Raw genomic sequence first — 17,858 nt, 5'->3', positions numbered from 1 at the left:
ACTTAACCATTCTTCTTCACTCTTCTTCCCTTCCCTCTTCTACTAACAACAAAGGATCCTCTTTACTGTGACATAGAGGATTTCTCTTTCTTTTCTTGTTCTCTTCTTCCCTATATGAGCAGGAACAAGGAAAAAGATACTCTTGTTGAAGCTGATCCAGAACCTGAAAGGACTCTGAAGAGAAAACTAAGAGAAGTTAAATTACAACAATCCAGAGGCAACCTTTCTGAAATTTTCGAACAAGAGAAGGAGATGGCAGTCGAACCCAACAACAATAATGCAAGGAGGATGGTTGGTGACTTTACTAAGCCAACGTCCAAATTTGATGGAAGAAGCATCTCCATTCCAGCCATTGGAGCAAACAATTTTGAGTTGAAACCTCAATTAGTTGCTTTAATGCAACAGAACTGCAAGTTTCATGGACTTCCATCTGAAGATCCTTATCAGTTTTTAACTGAGTTCTTGCAAATTTGTGAGACTGTTAAGACGAATGGTGTAAATCCTGAAGTCTACAGGCTCATGCTTTTCCCTTTTGCTGTAAGAGATAAAGCTAGAACATGGTTGGACTCACAACCTAAAGATAGCCTGGACTCCTGGGATAAACTGGTCACGGCATTCCTGGATAAGTTCTTTCCTCCTCAAAAGCTGAGCAAGCTTAGAGTGGATGTTCAAACCTTCAAACAAAAAGATGGTGAATCCCTCTATGAAGCTTGGGAAAGATACAAGCAGATGACCAAAAAGTGTCCTTCTGACATGTTTTCAGAATGGACCATTCTATTATGGTCTATCTGAATTTTCCAAGATGTCATTGGACCATTCTGCAGGTGGATCTATTCACCTAAAGAAAACGCCTGAAGAGGCTCAAGAACTTATTGACATGGTTGCAAATAACCAATTCATGTACACTTCTGAGAGGAATTCCGTGAATAGTGGGACGCCTCAGAGGAAGGGAGTTCTTAAAATTGATGCTCTCAAACTCTGAATGGATGGCAAAATGCATCCAACAGTACTAAAGAGGCAGCTTCTGAAGAAGCTTATGATCCTGAGAACCCTACAATGGCAGAGGTTAATTACATGGGTGAACCTTATGGAAACACCTACAACTCATCATGAAGAAATCATCCAAATTTCTCATGGACGGATCAACAAAAGCCTCAACAAGGCTTTAATAATGGTGGAAGAAATAGGCTCAGTAATAACAAGCCTTTTCCATCATCTTCTCAGCAACAGACAGAAAATTCTGAACAGAGCCCCTCTAATTTAGCAAACTTAGTCTCTGATCTGTCAAAAGCCACTTTAAGTTTTATGAGTGAAACAAGGTCCTCCATTAGAAATCTGGAGGTACAAGTGGGCTAGCTGAGTAAGAAAGTCATTGAAACTCCTCCCAGTATTCTCCCAAGCAATACGAAGAGAATCCAAAAGGAGAGTACAAGGCCATTGATGTAATCAATATGGCCGAATGCACATGGGAGAAGGACGAAAATCCTAGTGAGGAAGACCTCCTGGGACGTCTCTCAAACAAGAAGGAGTTCCCTATTGAGGACCTAAAGGAATCTGAGACTCATATAGAGACCATAGAGATTCCACTAAATCTTCTTCTACCATTCATGAGCTCTGAAGACTATTCTTCCTCAGAAGAGGATGAAGATGTAACTGGAGAGCAAGTTGCTCAATATCTAGGAGCTATCATGAAGCTGAATGCCGAGTTGTTTGGTAATGAGACTTGGGAAGGTGAACCTCCCTTGCTCATTAGTGAACTAGATACATGGATTCAAAAAACTTTACCTCAAAAGAGACAAGATCCTGGTAAATTCTTAATACCCTGTACCATAGGCACCATGACCTTTAACAAGGCTCTGTGTGACCTGGGGTCAGGCATAAATCTTATGCCACTCTCTGTAATGGAGAAACTAGGGATCATTGAGGTACAACCCGCCTTATTCTTATTACAATTGGCAGACAAGTCAGTGAGACAAGTTTATGGATTAGTAGAGGACGTGTTAGTAAAGGTTGAAGGCCTTTACATCCCTGCTGATTTCATAATCTTAGACACTAGGAAGGAAGAGGATGAATGCATCATCCTTGGAAGACCCTTCCTAGCCACAGCAGAAGCTGTGATTGATGTTAACAGAGGAGAATTAGTCCTTCAATTGAATGGGGACTACCTTGTGTTTAAAGCTCAAGGACTTTTCTCTGCAACCATGGAGAGGAAGCATGAAAAGCTTCTCTCAGTACAGAGTCAGGAAGAACCCCCACAGTCAAACTCTAAGTTTGGTGTTGGGACTATACAACATTAACCTGATCATCTGTGAGGCTCTATGAGAGCCCACTGTCAAGCTAGTGACATTAAAAGAGCGCTTGTTGGGAGGCAACCCAATTTTTATTTATCTAATTTTAATTTTATTTTATTTTTATTTTGTGTCTTATTAGGTTCATGATCATATGGAGTCACGAAAAAATTATTAAAATTAAAAACAGAATCAAAAATAGCAGAAGAAAAATCACCCCCTGGAGGAAGGACTTACTGGCGTTTAAACGCCATTAAGGTGCATCAGGCTGGCGTTCAACGCCAGAACAGAGCATGTTTCTGGCGTTGAACGCCAGAAACAAGCAACATCCTGGCGTTTGAACGCCAGGAATGTGCCTTGAGGAAAGCTGGCGCTGAACGCCAGTAACAAGCATGGAACTGGCGTTCAACGCCAGAAACATGCTGCACATGGGCGTTGAATGCCCAGAGTGTGCATCACTTCGGCGTTTAAACGCCAGAATGGTGTGCAAAGGCATTTTACATGCCTAATTGGTGCAGGGATGTAAATCCTTGACACCTCAGGATCTGTGGACCCTACAGGATCATCTCAGGATCTATGGACCCCACAGGATCCCCACCTAACATATTCTCCCCTCTTCTCAACATTCATTCTCTCTTCCCAATAAACACACTTCCCCAAAAACCCTTCACCAATCACCTCAACCTCTCTTCCCAATTACCCCCTTCACCACTCAGATCAATCCACTCTTCCCCATAAACCCCACCCACCTTCAAAATTCAAAAATCTTTCCCACCCAAACCCACCCTAAAGGACCGAAACTACACCCACTCCCCTCCCTATATATACCCCTCCATTCTACTTCATTTTCACACAACACAACCCCCTCTTCTATACCTTGGCCGAATCCATCTCCCCTCACTCTCCTCCATATTTTCTTCTTATTCTTCTTCTCTTCTTTCTTCTCTTGCTCGAGGGCGAGCAATATTTTAAGTTTGGTGTGGTAAAAAGCATAAGCTTTTTATTTTTCCATTACCATCAATGGCACCTAAGGCCGGAGAATCCTCTAGAAAAGAAAAAAGGAAGACAAAAGCTTTCACCTCCGAGTCATGGGAGATGGAAAGATTCATCTCCAAAAGCCATCAAGACCACTTCTATGATGTTGTGGCAAAGAAGAAGGTGATCCTTGAGGTCCCTTTCAAGCTCAAGAAAAATGAGTATCCGGAGATCCGACATGAGATCCGAAGAAGAGGTTGGGAAGTCCTAACCAATCCCATGCAACAAGTCGGAATCTTAATGATTCAAGAGTTCTATGCCAATGCATGGATCACTAGGAACCATGATCAAAGTGTGAACCCGAGTCCAAAGAATTATCTCACAATGGTTCGGGGGAAATACTTAGATTTTAGTCCGAAAAATGTGAGGTTCGCATTCAACTTGCCCATGATGCAAGGAGATGCACGCCCCTACACTAGAAGGGTCAACTTTGATCAAAGGTTGGACCAAGTCCTCATGGACATATGTGTGGAAGGAGCTCAATGGAAAAGAGACTCCAAAGGCAAGCCAGTTCAACTGAGAAGATTGGACCTCAAGCCTGTAGCTAGAGGATGGTTGGAGTTCATTCAACGCTCCATCATTCCCACTAGCAACCGATCTGAAGTTACTGTGGATCGGGCCATCATGATTCATAGCATCATGATTGGAGAGGAAGTAGAAGTTCATGAAGTCATCTCCCATGAAATCTACAAAATAGCCGATAAGCCCTCCAACACGGCTAGGCTAGCTTTTCCTCATCTTATTGCCATCTATGTTACTCAGCTGGAGTTATCATAGAAGGAGACATCCTCATTGAAGAGGATAAGCCCATCACCAAGAAGAGGATGAAGCAAGCAAGAGAGACCCTCCACGGATCTCAAGAGATGCATGAGGAAGCTCATCATCAAGAAATCTCTGAGATGCCTCAAGGGATGCACTTTCCTCCCAACAACTATTGGGAACAACTCAACACTTCCCTAGAAGATTTGAGCTACAATGTGGAACAATTAAGGGTGGAACATCAAGAGCACTCTATCATTCTCCATGAAATAAGAGAAGATCAAAGAGCAATGAGGGAGGAGCAACAAAGGCAAGGAAGGGACATAGAGGAGCTTAAGGACATTGTTGGTCCTTCAAGAAGAAGATGCCACTAAGGTGGATTCATTCCTTGTTCTTATTTTTCTGCTGTTCGGTTTTTATATTATATGTTTATCTATGTTTTGTGTCTCTACTTCATGATCATTAGTAGTTAGTAACTATGTCTTAAAGTTATGAATAATTCCATTAATCCTTCACCTCTCTTAAATGAAAAATATTTTAATTCAAAAGAACAAGAAGTACATGAATTTCGAATTTATCCTTGAATTTAATTTAATTATATTGATGTGGTGACAATACTTTTTGTTTTCTGAATAAATGCTTGAACAGTGCATATTTTTTATCTTGTTGTTTATGAATGTTAAAATTGTTGGCTCTTGAAAGAATGATGAACAAAGAAAAATGTTATTGATAATCTAAAAAATCATGAAATTGATTCTTGAAGCAAGAAAAAGCAGTGAAGAACAAAAGCTTGCGGAAAAAAATTAAAGAAAAAAAAAAGAAAAAGCAAGCAGAAAAAGCCAATAGCCCTTAAAACCAAAAGGCAAGGGTAAAAAGGATCCAAGGCTTTGAGCATCAATGGATAAGAGGCCCAAAGAAATAAAATCCAGGCTTAAGTGGCTAAATCAAGCTGTACCTAACCATGTGCTTGTGTCATGAAGGTCCAAGTGAAAAGCTTGAGACTGAGTGGTTAAAGTCGTGATCCAAAGTAAAAAGAGTGTGCTTAAGAGCTCTAGACACCTCTAACTGGGGACTCTAGCAAAGCTGAGTCAAAATCTGAAAAGGTTCACCCAGTCATGTGTCTGTGGCATTTATGTATTCGGTGGTAATACTGGAAAACAAAGTGCTTAGGGTCACGGCCAAGACTCATAAGTAGCTGTGTTCAAGAATCAACATACTTAACTAGGAGAATCAATAACACTATCCGAAATTCTAAGTTCCTAGAGAAGCCAATCATTCTAAACTTCAAAGGAAAAAGTGAGATGCCAAAACTGTTCAGAAGCAAAAAGCTACAAGTCCTGCTCATCTAATTAGAATTAATATTCATTGATATTTTGAAATTTACATTATATTCTCTTCTTTTTATCCTAATTGATTTTCAGTTGCTTGGGGACAAGCAACAATTTAAGTTTGGTGTTGTGATGAGCGGATAATTTATACGCTTTTTGGCATTGTTTTTAGGTAGTTTTTAGTAAGTTCAAGCTACTTTTAGGGATGTTTTTATTAGTTTTTATGTTAAATTCACATTTCTGGACTTTACTATGAGTTTGTGTGTTTTTCTCTGATTTCAGGTAATTTCTGGTTGAAATTGAAGGACCTGAGCAAAACTCTGATAGGAGGCTGACAAAGGACTGCTGATGCTGTTGGAATCTGACCTCCCTGCACTCGAAATGAATTTTCTGGAGTTACAGAACTACAAATGACACGCTCTCAACGGCTTTAGAAAGTAGACATCCAGAGCTTTCCAGCAATATATAATAGTCCATACTTTATTCGGGAATTGACGACGTAAACTGGCGCTCAACGCCAGTTCCATGCTGCTGTCTGGAGTCAAACGCCAGAAACACGTCACGACCCGGAGTTGAACGCCCAAAACACGTTACAACTTGGCGTTCAACTCTGAGAGAAGTCTCAGCTCGTGGATAGATCAAGCTCAGCCCAAACATACACCAAGTGGGCCCTAGAAGTGGATTTATGCATCAATTACTTACTCTTGTAAACCCTAGTAGCTAGTCTAGTATAAATAGGATAATTTACTATTGTATTAGACATCTTGGGGACATCTTTGGACGATTAGTTCTCAGATCATGGGGGCTGGCCATTCGGCCATGCCTGAACCTTTCACTTATGTATTTTTAACAGTGGAGTTTCTACACACCATATATTAAGGGTGCGGAGCTCTGCTGTACCTCAAGTTTCAATGTAATTACTATTATTTTCTATCCAATTCGACTTATTCCTATTCTAAGATATTCGTTGTACTTCAACTTGATGAATGTGATGATCCGTGACACTCATCATCATTCTCACCTATGAACACGCGTGACTGACAACCACTTCCGTTCTACCTTAGGCCGGGCGTATATCTCTTGGATTCCTTAATCAGAATCTTCGTGGTATAAGCTAGAATTGATGGCGGCATTCATGAGAATCTGAAAATTCTAAACCTTGTCTGTGGTATTCCGAGTAGGATTCTGGGATTGAATGACTGTGACGAGCTTCAAACTCGCGATTGCTGGGCGTCATGAAAAACACAAAAGAATCAAGGCATTCTATTCCAACATGATCGAGAACCGACAGATGATTAGCCGTGCCGTGACAGAGCATTTGGACCTTTTTCACTGAGAGGATGGGATGTAGCCATTGACAATGGTGATGCCCTACATACAGCTTGCCATGGAAAGGAGTGATGAGAAGAAAGGAGGAGGAAGTAGGAAAGCAGAGATTCAGAAGGAGCACATCATCTCTATACACCTATCTGAAATTCCCACCATGGAAATACATGAGTAACTTTATCTTTACTTTATGTTTATTTACTATTATTTGATTTTCCAAATTCCATAATTTATTTAAATCCGCCTGACTGAAATTTACAAGATGACCATAGCCTGCTTCATACCAACAATCTCTGTGGGATCGACCCTTACTCACGTAAGGTTTATTACTTGGACGATCCAGTACACTTGCTGGTTAGTTGAATGGAGTTGTGTCCACACATAGCAAAGAGCTATTATAATTATTCCATACAATAACAAAGAGTACAACATTGATGATCACAATTTCGTCCACCAATGTCACCAAAATAAAATACCCTGAAGATTACCATCTGCACTGCCTCCTTGTTCCATTTTGATAATGGCTTGCTGCAACCCCACCTTCCTTTCCTAATATGCATAAAAGAATGGTTAAGCGATGCAGTGAAATGTCATATTTGCAGAGAAATATGGACAAGGCATGTCAATTAACCCTACCTTTTACTATTTGCCAAATAATAATGCAAATTTCTAATTACCTGTATATCACAAAATTTAGCTTCTTCAACAATCAATTAAAAAAGAAATGAACGGAATAAATTAGTATTTACCCAATTGACAATAACCATGATGCCATATCAGGAGCCTGCTTCTGAAATTGTTCCTCTAGGTTCTTTAGGTTTTTCAAGTTATCTGGTCCTGCATATTAGTGACCAAAATGTTCAGTATGGAGTAGGGAAAGATGGAAAAATTAAAAAGACAAAAAGGTGAAAGAAAAATAAAAATTGAAGTGCGTAATACCGAATTGGTGGATAATGTTAGGGAGTATATCTTGCAACTCTGTAAAAGGAAGGATTACATGTCAATAAGAAATCAGTTAAAAATAAAGAGTAACTTAAAGTATAGCAGAGCAATAAACTGTTTAAACAATAAAATACATATAACAGAAATGTTTTTTTTTCCAATGGGATACACAGAACAATGAGCAACATATGGTATCAATTTCATGTCTTTGATGCCATTAAAGATTAACTTATAACATGCGCAAGAGCAACAAGTTAATAGCTGACCTGTTCACCATGGCACATGTATAAATAATTTGAAAATACTTTATAATTTAATACAAAGCTCATTTTGACTATAAGGCAGTGTGCAATTGGAGAAACGATGAGAGTTGCTTACTCTTTGTTTGTGGAGCACCGTCAACAACCCAAGTATTGGTAGCAATGGATGCTTGAACTGGAGGAAGGGAGAGGGGGGCAAAATCCAACTAGTCAATAAACTTTAAAACAAAATTTGAGTATATGACGTTACACAAATACAAGATTTCTACACAATATTGAAATGAATGTTACATTTGGAGTTTAGAAACTGTATAACAACTTCATCCTTTTTTACATCCTGAACTTATATCACGTGAGCCCCCTCATTATCTTCAATCATTCCTTTTTTATTCAATTCTTCCAAACTCCAGGGATATATGGATTATAGAACCTCTCTCCCTGTCACCAAATATATCACCATTCAGCAGAATACTAAAAAAAAAAAAGATATTTACTGAAGTAAAAAAATCTCTAATTAGTTCAACACAATATATTAGTGATTCATTGCTACGCTTTGTGCAGTAAATAAATAGTGGCATAATGACATCACAAGGCCATCCTTTCTCCTTGTTTAAAAAGGAGAACAAAGCAAGGCATAATTCAACGGAGTATGTAAGCACTTCCATACACATGTCAACATACAAGGGAAAAAACACAATTAGTGAAAAGAGAAAAAAGCTTAGTGACATAGGAATTGCAGATTAATCAAAATTTCAAATGCAGTTTCTTTTGTTGAACAAGTATCACTATCTGGTCCAATATATTTTTTCTTTATATTTTAGTTACAAAATCATATATATATTGAAAAAAATCCCTCAAACTAATTGACTACAGCTACTACTATACTCCAGCATAAGTAGCTACTTTATAATTTAGTGTGATTTTACTTGGAACACTAGAACTAGTTTTATTATTTCAACAATTCAACTAAATTAAATCATTAGTACGTAAAATCTGAGAATTTTTTTTGTCATACCTGAGAGATATATACAAGCTTTACAGGATGACGGCGGAGGAAGAGAAGCATGAGGACCGAGGCTGAGGCAACAAAGCGGATGTTTCAGAATGGCACTAGCAAAAGATTGAAAGCGGCAGAGTAGAGCAGAACACGGCGCGAGCAGAAGATTGAATACAGCAGAGTAGAGCAAAACACGACGTGAGTAGAAGATCGAACACCGCGGAGCAAGCAGAACACGACGCGAGCAGATCTAACACCACGTGAGCAGAAGAACATGGCGCGAGCAGAAAATCAAACACGGGGGAGCAAGCAGAACACGACGCAAGCAGAAGAACACAGCACAGCAGAGCAAAACACGACGCCAGCAGAAGAACACGGCACAAGCGGAAGAACACGGTGGAGCAGCGCATAACACGTTGCGAGCAGAAGAACACGATGCGAGCGAACATGGAGCGTGCTGGAGCAGTGAACACAACGATGGAAAGCAGAGATGAACGTAGAATGCGTGCGTCAACTTTGTGAAATTGGGGAAAATTGAGTTAGGGTTGGGAGTTTTAAGTTTGAAATTTTAGGAATAGGGTTTTGTTCATATGTAATAGTGATGAAGGTGATGAATAAATCTGTTATGTGTTACAGATTTTAATCTATTCTAGGTGCGTACTACAGTACATATTTAAATTTACAAAAATTTCCGTACGAAAGCTTTCCTTGCAACACGTGTGTTTTGTGGAGCAGCTTGACACGTAGCGCTGGCACAGGAAATTGATGGGTTGGCTAGTTGGCTAGGTATAACAATGGGTTATTGAGTGACAATAGACTACGAGGGCCACGGATTTGTTATTCCCACATTTATGTGGGAGTAAGATTAAGTGATTAACCAACATAAAATTATTTAAAAATTAGATCCCGTTTTTTGTTTTTGGAAAAATCAATAATTAAAATTTGCCTTTTTATTTTTTACTTTTTACACATTTTCTTTTTTGTTCAATCAAAATTTATGAGAGATGAATCAATTACCTCTGCTAAGGTTTATCATTCATTCTTTACCCTTCTCCAGATCAGATAATCCTTTTTAGCATTTCTCCTCCCCCTTCTCCTTTTATATATTGCCGCTTTGTTCTTCTTCCTCAATCCTCACTGCTAATTCCGGTCTTGGTCCATCTCTCGCACCTCTGCCCTTGCGAACTAGCTTTTTTAAGGTACAGTTTCCCACTTTCCTTAGGTACTTAACATATTGTCATAATTTACCTCTCCTCGTTACTCTTTTCCAATAGACAACCTCTACTCCACACTACATTTGTTATGCTTTTTCTTAATCTGCATTTTATTTGTATATATTGATCATATTCTGATATTTGCTGAGCTTAAAAAGAATAAAAAAAGAGTTAATAGTCAAAATCATCCCTAAAAGATACCTCGATCTCCATTTTCGTCCTCGAAAGATAAAATTAATCAAATTTGTCCCCCAAAGATATCCTACTTGGTCACGTTCGTCCTTCCGTCATCTCCGTAGCTGAGTTGGCAAATAGTCACTGACGTGGGCTGTTAACTGCCAACATGGCAGACAACCAAAACGACGCCGTTTTGGTAGAAGGCTCTCCTAACCTTGAAACATCGCCATTCTTCTCTTCTTCTTCACAGTTTTTCTTCTTATTCTTATTTGCATCATCTTCAATTCCCAAGCCTTGCAATTCATCAATGCAAGGTTCTTATTCACCTTCCCCCAATTTAGCTCCTTCTCCAACCACAATTTCGTCCACAACCTCCTCCACTTTGCAGCTGCTACCACCAGAGACCTTCACGTCATCGCCGCCTTCTTCGCACCCTTTCTCGACGGCACATGCTCTGGGCAGCTTGTTCTCTGGCTCGATCCCAATTACAGCATCGGAGGTTCCCTCGGCTGCGGCTGGCCATGGGTCGTTGACGCAATCTCCGGTGGTCTCGTCATCGTCATCGGAGAAAATCGCGGCGGCGGACTTCACGACAGCGGCTGCTTTGAGGAATGCTTGGTGGATGGATTCAGGCGGAAGAGCACAATCTTCGAGGCACGGGGGTAGGATTTGGTGCAGTAACCCGTGTTGTTCTTTGGTTGACTCCATTAGAAAATCAGGTTCCAATTCCCAATTAGATTTTTTGTGATTTTTAAATTTTGTGAAATGAAACCCTATTTGCTAAATCTCAGGGAGGAATGTGGCGGTGACTTGAACCTCACTGTCTTTGGTCTAATGGCAAAAACTGTTGCCTGAGAAGATTCAATTTGGGGTGATGAGACATTAATAGCACCTGCAAGAAGCTTAGAGAAAGATCTGAAAGTAGAACAATTAGGCCTTGAAGCAACTGGTTTTGCCTCAACTACTCTCTTAGCTTCATCAATATCCATTTTCAGTAAGTACTTTTTACAAATAAATGGTCTGTAACTTCCACTTTTCCTCAAAAATAGCAAGAATTCCTCTTGAAATGGCTAATGCTGCTATTGATATTGAATTTTCAGGAGAAGAACCTCCGGAATCATTGTTTATGAAGAAATTGAAGAGGAGGGGCATGACTCCTACATCATTGCTTGAGGATTACAAGCAGGGCAACGCTGGAGTTGACGAAGAGGTGGTTGTGAATGAACAAGATAGAGGTCTCTCGAGGAGAAATGTTGTCTCAACCGATGTAGAGAGAAGTCTGAAAAATCCTCATAACCGTCGCATTCTTTTTAGCTCTTTACTTGGTAAGATCTTTTCCTTTCAACTTCTACATGACTCTTTTATGTAGCTATTTGCATGTTCATTAGTGCATATATTATCTTGGCCATTATGATTTTTCTTTCAGCCATTGACTGGTTAGTTATGACATGTTGGTCTTACACTAACCTATAATTTTGTAATATTGAATGCTGATGCATATAATCTTTTAGAGAGTAAGATTTGATGGTTTAGTGTGTACTATGTTGCAGTATTTTGGACCAACTTTTGTCCATGATGCAAGCAAGATGTCACTGTCACCTCCCCAGTATGTGGATCCTTATGCACTCTTAGAAGATGCAAGCAAGATTTCTTTGTAAAATATCACCCTGGAACTTGTTACTTCTTGTGTATTGTGCATTCATCGCTGACTCCATTTTTTACAGTTACATTTTTCTTTTAGCATATATGAATAATATATGATATGTAAATTTGAAATTTAAATGAAAGCTCATCAGGTAAGGCATTGCTAAATATTCTTTAATTTTCCTTAAAATGTCCAGAACCTGACAAACAATGAAGGGTTGACTAATTTCTAGGGATTTAATATGGTGTCTTAAGCAGGAATTTCTCTCAACATTAATTTTTGGACAAGCATATGAATAGTACTCTTAAGAGGATCCTATTAAGGACTAATTTACTAATTTTTAAAATTTAAGGGATGAAAATGATTTACGTCTGAACTTTCAAGGACTATTTTGATTATAAAATACTTTTTTACATGTCAAGTGACATGTGGCATACCACGTGTCACTGACCTGCCATGTGGCGTGCCATGTGTCACTGATCTGCCACGTGGCGTGACACGTCATCATGTCACGTGGCACTTAACGTGACACGTCATCGTCCAACTGACAGAAGGAATAACGTGAGCAAGTCGTGTATCTTTCGAGGACAATTTTGATTAATTTTATCTTTCGAGGACCAAAATGGAGATCGAGATATTTTTCAGGGACAATTTTGACTATTAACTCAACAAAAAAAGGTTAAATTAATTTAAGTTTCGGGTTTGAAATTCCTCAGGGAAGAGAGGAAATTCCTAATAAACAACTTAGTCTTACAAATGTCATTTTCATGCAGAGTATTGCACATTATGCAAAAGGATGCTCAGGAAGATCCTGCAATATTTTCCGATACCCTACATGCAAGGAGACTAGTTAATCAGGTTCTATGCCATCCTTTTGGTGTTACTTGGTGCATAAATGCAATCTCGTGTTTTTTGAAAGAATAAGTTACAATTTCATCTGGAATCTTAGGTTCTTAAGGCATTTTAAAATAAATTTTCTAATTAGCAATTATGGTTCGTTTATTTATTGTTTTTTGTTCTCTTGTAGAAGCTGATTTTGATCTGATCTTGTATACTGTTAGGTGGATAGAAAATTGGTTAAGCAGACAATGATGACATCAGTATATGGTGTCATGTACATTGGTGCGCCAAAGCAGATAAAGAGGAGGTTGAAAGAAAGAGAATCCGGTTTAGATGATGACGAACTCTTTGGCACTTCTTGTTATGCTGCAAAGGTGAGAGGGTGAAAATAACTCTGTATTATAGATATATATTATCCTTGTAGCATAACATGTATTGCTTGTTTAATCTCATTTCCTTCTCAGGTCACCTTAACTGCCTTGGAGGAGATGTTTCAAGGTGCACGGAATATTATGAAATGGCTTTGTGACTATGCAAAAGTATGTTACAATCTTCCTTCTACCTACATGTGTGATGCACATATTCTGATTCTTGTTTCGTCCTTTTGTTGTCGTCATTGTATTAGTAACAGAATTGGTATGACAATGACCTTGAATAGGTAATTGCATCTGAAAATCAGCCAGTCCACTGGACCACTACTCTTGGACTTCCTGTTGTGCAACCTTACCGGAAACTTAGAAGGCATATTGTAAGTATAGTAGAATTTCCATGAAATATACTTCTCAAGATATGTTTGGATGGAGGATTATCATTTTTCTTTCAATTTTTAAAAAAGAACTTCAAAATATTGTTTACTTTAAACCTCAATTCGTCATCCCTTCCAAAATCCTTCATGCCAAATATATCCTCAAATTCTGAGTTTATAGCTTTATATAGGTTAATGCTATTATTATGTGATGGGTTACAGGTCAAAACTTCACTTCAGATGTTGACATCGCAACGAGAAACAGATAAGGTAAGCTTAACATCATGTATAGATATTTGGATCATTTACTTCGGAGGCAATTAGATTTTATCTATTAACTATTTTATGCTTTGCCCACGGCATCCTTATTGATTATAATTTATAAGAAGTTATGATATGAAAATAACACCAAGATTCAAAATATAGGGAAGCTAAATAACATTGAAACTATTCAGAAATTTGTACTCTTTCAATGACCTAAATAACAGCGTAGGATTTAAATTTTTAACAATAATATGAAATTGTTTTGTTCTATAAATGTTCTAGGTCATGGCAAAGAGGCAAAGGACAGCATTTCCCCCAAATTTTGTTCACTCACTTGATGGTACTCATATGATGATGGCTGCGGTGGCCTGCAAAAAAGAAGGCTTGAATTTTGCAGGTTTTTGCTAGTTAGGTTCTTCTCATTCAGATTTGATTTATAATGATTAAAATGCTTACAAGGAGTGATTTCTGTTCATACATTTAGGGGTTCATGACTCATATTGGACGCATGCGTGTGATGTGGATAGAATGAACAGAATACTCAGAGAGAAGTTTGTTGAACCCTATGAGACCCCAGTACTGGAAAATGTATGGTTTAGATGTTAACGTCATTTACATGATATGCTATTATTTTTAATCTCTGGTATTCTTGGGAATATTTGAGGGGAAATTGATTTTATTATCTTTAGTTTCGTTGGTATTTTCATACTTATTTGTGTAATTAAATAGTGGATACTTCTTTTGGTATTGTGCTTTGTTTTCTGCAACCTGAAATCTGGTTTGAATTTCTCAAAAAAAAAAATGATGGGAAAAATCATTCTATGTTTTTAGTAGATGGGGAAACTTATGTGACTGGATGCAAATGTTGATATTAATGGTTAATTTATTTTATTTTATATTTGTATAAATAGCCTCTTTGTAATTTCTAGGTTACTGCTAGATCTGTTAACCTGTTCTTATTTGTGAGCAGTTAAAGGAGAGCTTCCAGGGATCTTTCTCAACATTAATGTTCCCCCCATTATCGGAACGGGGAGACTTCGACCTAAGGGAAGTTTTAGAGTCTCCATATTTCTTCAACTGATCTTTCTACAGCCCTCTGTAGGGCATGGACTCTTTCTTTAGGGTTTATTGACTGCATTCTGAGTTATTTCAACATGTGCATAATAGCGACAACAGTTCTTCCGAATGCGCTCGTGATACAGGCTGTTCCTCAGTGGCATTATAACCATGATGCTTTTGAGAAAAAAATAGCCAAGGGATAAAGCTTGGCATTGCTAGTTAGTGAGTGTAGTAGTTATTTATTTCAAGAATTTGGGAAGAGATCTGCGAATAAGTTCAGCTCACAAGTCTCCATGAAAACTATCCCAGGGATAGTTGCAAGACCATCTTTGATATCAAGAGAATAGCGAATGTGTACCTTAGATAAGGTTTTACATGTGTATTTTCTACAAGCTTTCTTTTGTAAATAACTAAATATAAAAGGAATATTCTTTTTTATTATTTTATAACATGTTTAAGATAATTTATTGTAGACATTATATGCACCAAAAATAGAAAAAGAATATAAGCCCTTTTTAGCTCATGAAATTTTAGAGACCAGATGAAGTACTCATCTTTCCTTCCTTAAATAAACATCTTCATGCATATGGAAAAACAATGAAGATTTTTCATAAGCATCTATGTTTGCAAACCACCTTTAACATGATGAAATATTGAAATGTCATTTCCCTATAACAATAGAGTCCTCCATTAATCCTCTTAACACCACACACCTACTTCAAATAAACCTTTACAGTGGCAGTAACAAAATTGTTTTCCAAATGACTCCATTCTGTACTTAAAAAAAAAAGAAAAAAAAAAGAGAAAGTCACTTGTTAGTAGCATTCTGATATCCTGTGGCTGTACTAATGGTAAAGCGCATCTCAACTTGCCATGTCTGCTAAATACACTACTGTTGTAACTTAAACACCAAGTAACCTCATCGTCATCCTTCCACTTCTAGTTGATAAAAGGATGCAGGTCAATGAGTTGTCCAACCAACTCTGCAGGTTCAATGAATCTTACCAGGTTCTTCCGAATCCTTCCTCGATATCCATTATTTCTTGAAATCAGCAACGTTATGCATAAATATGCTCAGTAGCCATATTTGTCATTCAAAGAAGTTCGTCCATCACCTAATTGTCCTGCACACACGATACAGGAAAATATGAACATTCTAAAAAAATGACAATCCAATCATATAGTAAGGACATTGAAACCAATTATCCTTACCTTGAGGGGGAACCCATGTGTCGTTTATCTGATCGTTCAAAAATGATGGTTTCTCAGGCCCAAGCACTCTTTTAGGCTTCCTCTTCTCCTCATCTTGGTTTTCCACATCATCAGTTGCATACAACCCCCTTTTGTGCTTTATAATAAAGCCACAGCATCCTCAGCCATTTTTTCACCCACAGGAGCAAAAGTCGATTGCTGAGTGACATCATTACTATTTGCACCCGTCATCTCAACTTGTTTTCTTTTCCTTAAAATCAGACCAGGAGCAGCAGACTCAATATTAGATTCTCTAGTCTTTGCATCATCACCTGAACCCAAAATTTTGTTCCTGTCCTTGTAGTCAACGAACTGGTTGGACTCGTCCGTATCATGCAAAGGGGCTATTGGTTGTTGGTTATCATCTGTAACCCTGTCCTCTACAGCCCCAAGCCACTGGGGCTTTGGAACCGTGTATACAACATTCTCACCCTCCACTTTGTCACTTCCTGGTTCTGACTTGTCCAAATCCATAGTTGCATCTCCAGGTTTCCCTTCTTGTATGGAGTTATCTGCCTTTGCACAAGTGTCACTGGTTTTCTGGGTTTCCACAAGTGGTTTCTTCTTATCGACCTTAGTACAAGATTCACTGATTTTCTGGGTTTTTGCTTGTGGTTTCTTTTTTAAGTTAGAGGCAACTTCTTGAGATTTGTTTGATTTGGGTTCTTGTGTTTTCAACTCTCTTTTCTTGATAGCTTCGCCTGTTGGGTCAACAATCTTCAATAAGTAGCAAATCCTATCCAACTCGGACTAAAGAGTTGACAATTCCTTCTCAAGCTGCACACTTTTGTCTTGAACTGACAGCAACAACGAAATCAGCAAGGATAAGCTAACGTGTGCTAATGAAATGTCCAATTTAAGACTTGTAATTGCACATAAAGTTAGAGTTCGAAGGAACGAGACAACTCATTTTCTAGTATTACTTCCAAACACATCAAAGCACACAATTGCATACAATGAATATGTGCAAATATAAGCAAGCAACCAGAAAAAGCAAACAAATATAACTCTTACCAAGTTGGGATGAAAGTCCAGACATGTAAGCATCAAGGGAATCATCAACTTCATCTTGTTTGGCAGACTCTGATGACATCTTATTCTTTTCAATTATAAGCAATTCTTTCTTCTCATTCATCTCCTGGATAATGGCATCTTTTTTATCCAGAAGAGTGATGACAAGTCATCTTAGCCTAGTTTCACTAGCCTTTTTCTTTGTTTTTATTAGGTTTTATGCACTTTCTTGCATTCTAAGTAAGTGATTTGGAATGGAAATGCATAACTTCTTTGAATCAAACAACCACCATATAATTGATGCTAAATCATGAGGTTTAGGCTAAATTTAATTGATTTTTAATGATTTATAAACCTTGTGAATTTGGTGATACTTTGATTGGTTGTTTTGATTTCTTATCGGTGAAGAAAAGAAGAAAAGAAGAAAGCGTGGCCTAAGAAGTGTGGCTCAAGGAAGAAAAAGTGTGGCAAAGAAAGGAGGAAGTGTGGCGCATGAAACCTTGAAGCTCACTCCAAGAGTACAATGCTCACTAAGTGAGCGCTACACTCACTCCCATGGGACCAAGGCACAATGCTCTGCTCACTTTGTGAGCTGAGCACAATAGGAAGCCAAGAAACAAGGAAAAGAAAAACAATGCTCAGCTCACCAAGTGAGCATTGTCGAAAGCATTGAGGAATAATTCAAGGAAAACAAGTTGCAAGTGCATGCCCCAAGAC

At 38.3% G+C, this 17,858-nt stretch overlaps 2 protein-coding genes, 1 long non-coding RNA gene and 1 other non-coding gene across 4 annotated transcripts; 2 read left to right on the top strand and 2 right to left on the bottom strand.

The window, feature by feature from the left end:
- Nucleotides 1-651: 651 nt before the first annotated feature.
- Nucleotides 652-755, bottom strand: LOC112699906 (small nucleolar RNA R71). The gene has a single exon (XR_003152838.1). It is a non-coding gene; the product is annotated as a small nucleolar RNA R71 (small nucleolar RNA).
- A 10,637-nt stretch (nucleotides 756-11,392) lies between these two features.
- Nucleotides 11,393-13,880, top strand: LOC112698111 (DNA-directed RNA polymerase 2A-like). The gene is made up of 7 exons (XM_072198106.1): nucleotides 11,393-11,651; nucleotides 11,753-11,762; nucleotides 12,688-12,829; nucleotides 13,033-13,185; nucleotides 13,276-13,350; nucleotides 13,470-13,559; nucleotides 13,779-13,880. Exons 1-7 carry the CDS (start codon nucleotides 11,393-11,395, stop codon nucleotides 13,878-13,880), a joined length of 831 nt encoding a protein of 276 aa, XP_072054207.1.
- A 226-nt stretch (nucleotides 13,881-14,106) lies between these two features.
- On the top strand, nucleotides 14,107-14,528 carry LOC112698110 (uncharacterized). Its single transcript, XR_003151378.3, has 2 exons — nucleotides 14,107-14,217; nucleotides 14,305-14,528. It is a non-coding gene; the product is annotated as an uncharacterized lncRNA (long non-coding RNA).
- A 1,425-nt stretch (nucleotides 14,529-15,953) lies between these two features.
- On the bottom strand, nucleotides 15,954-17,265 carry LOC140173615 (uncharacterized). The gene is made up of 4 exons (XM_072198105.1): nucleotides 17,145-17,265; nucleotides 16,272-16,831; nucleotides 16,092-16,227; nucleotides 15,954-16,003 (listed from the first exon to the last, which is right to left on the bottom strand). The coding sequence occupies exons 1-4, from the start codon at nucleotides 17,263-17,265 to the stop codon at nucleotides 15,954-15,956; spliced, it is 867 nt and encodes a 288-aa protein (XP_072054206.1).
- Between the last annotated feature and the right edge of the window lie 593 nt (nucleotides 17,266-17,858).

The sequence above is a fragment of the Arachis hypogaea genome, chromosome 6 (assembly GCF_003086295.3).
Source record: "Arachis hypogaea cultivar Tifrunner chromosome 6, arahy.Tifrunner.gnm2.J5K5, whole genome shotgun sequence".
Taxonomy (NCBI): Eukaryota; Viridiplantae; Streptophyta; class Magnoliopsida; order Fabales; family Fabaceae; genus Arachis; species Arachis hypogaea.
Note: the sequence above shows the minus strand (reverse complement) of the source record. Positions and strands in the feature narration are given on the sequence as shown.

Bases quoted from the DNA above. Each gene is read 5' to 3' on its own strand.
- LOC140173615 (XM_072198105.1), bottom strand. From the start codon at position 17,265: ATGAATGAGAAGAAAGAATTGCTTATAATTGAAAAGAATAAGATGTCA. The intron at 16,832-17,144 runs GTAAGAGTTATA...TTGACCCAACAG, and splicing joins TGGACTTTCATCCCAACTTG to GCGAAGCTATCAAGAAAAGA. The intron at 16,228-16,271 runs GTGGGTGAAAAA...TTTATTATAAAG, and splicing joins AGCAATCGACTTTTGCTCCT to CACAAAAGGGGGTTGTATGC.
- LOC112698111 (XM_072198106.1), top strand. From the start codon at position 11,393: ATGGCTAATGCTGCTATTGATATTGAATTTTCAGGAGAAGAACCTCCG. The intron at 13,351-13,469 runs GTATGTTACAAT...GACCTTGAATAG, and splicing joins GGCTTTGTGACTATGCAAAA to GTAATTGCATCTGAAAATCA. The intron at 13,560-13,778 runs GTAAGTATAGTA...GATGGGTTACAG, and splicing joins GGAAACTTAGAAGGCATATT to GTCAAAACTTCACTTCAGAT.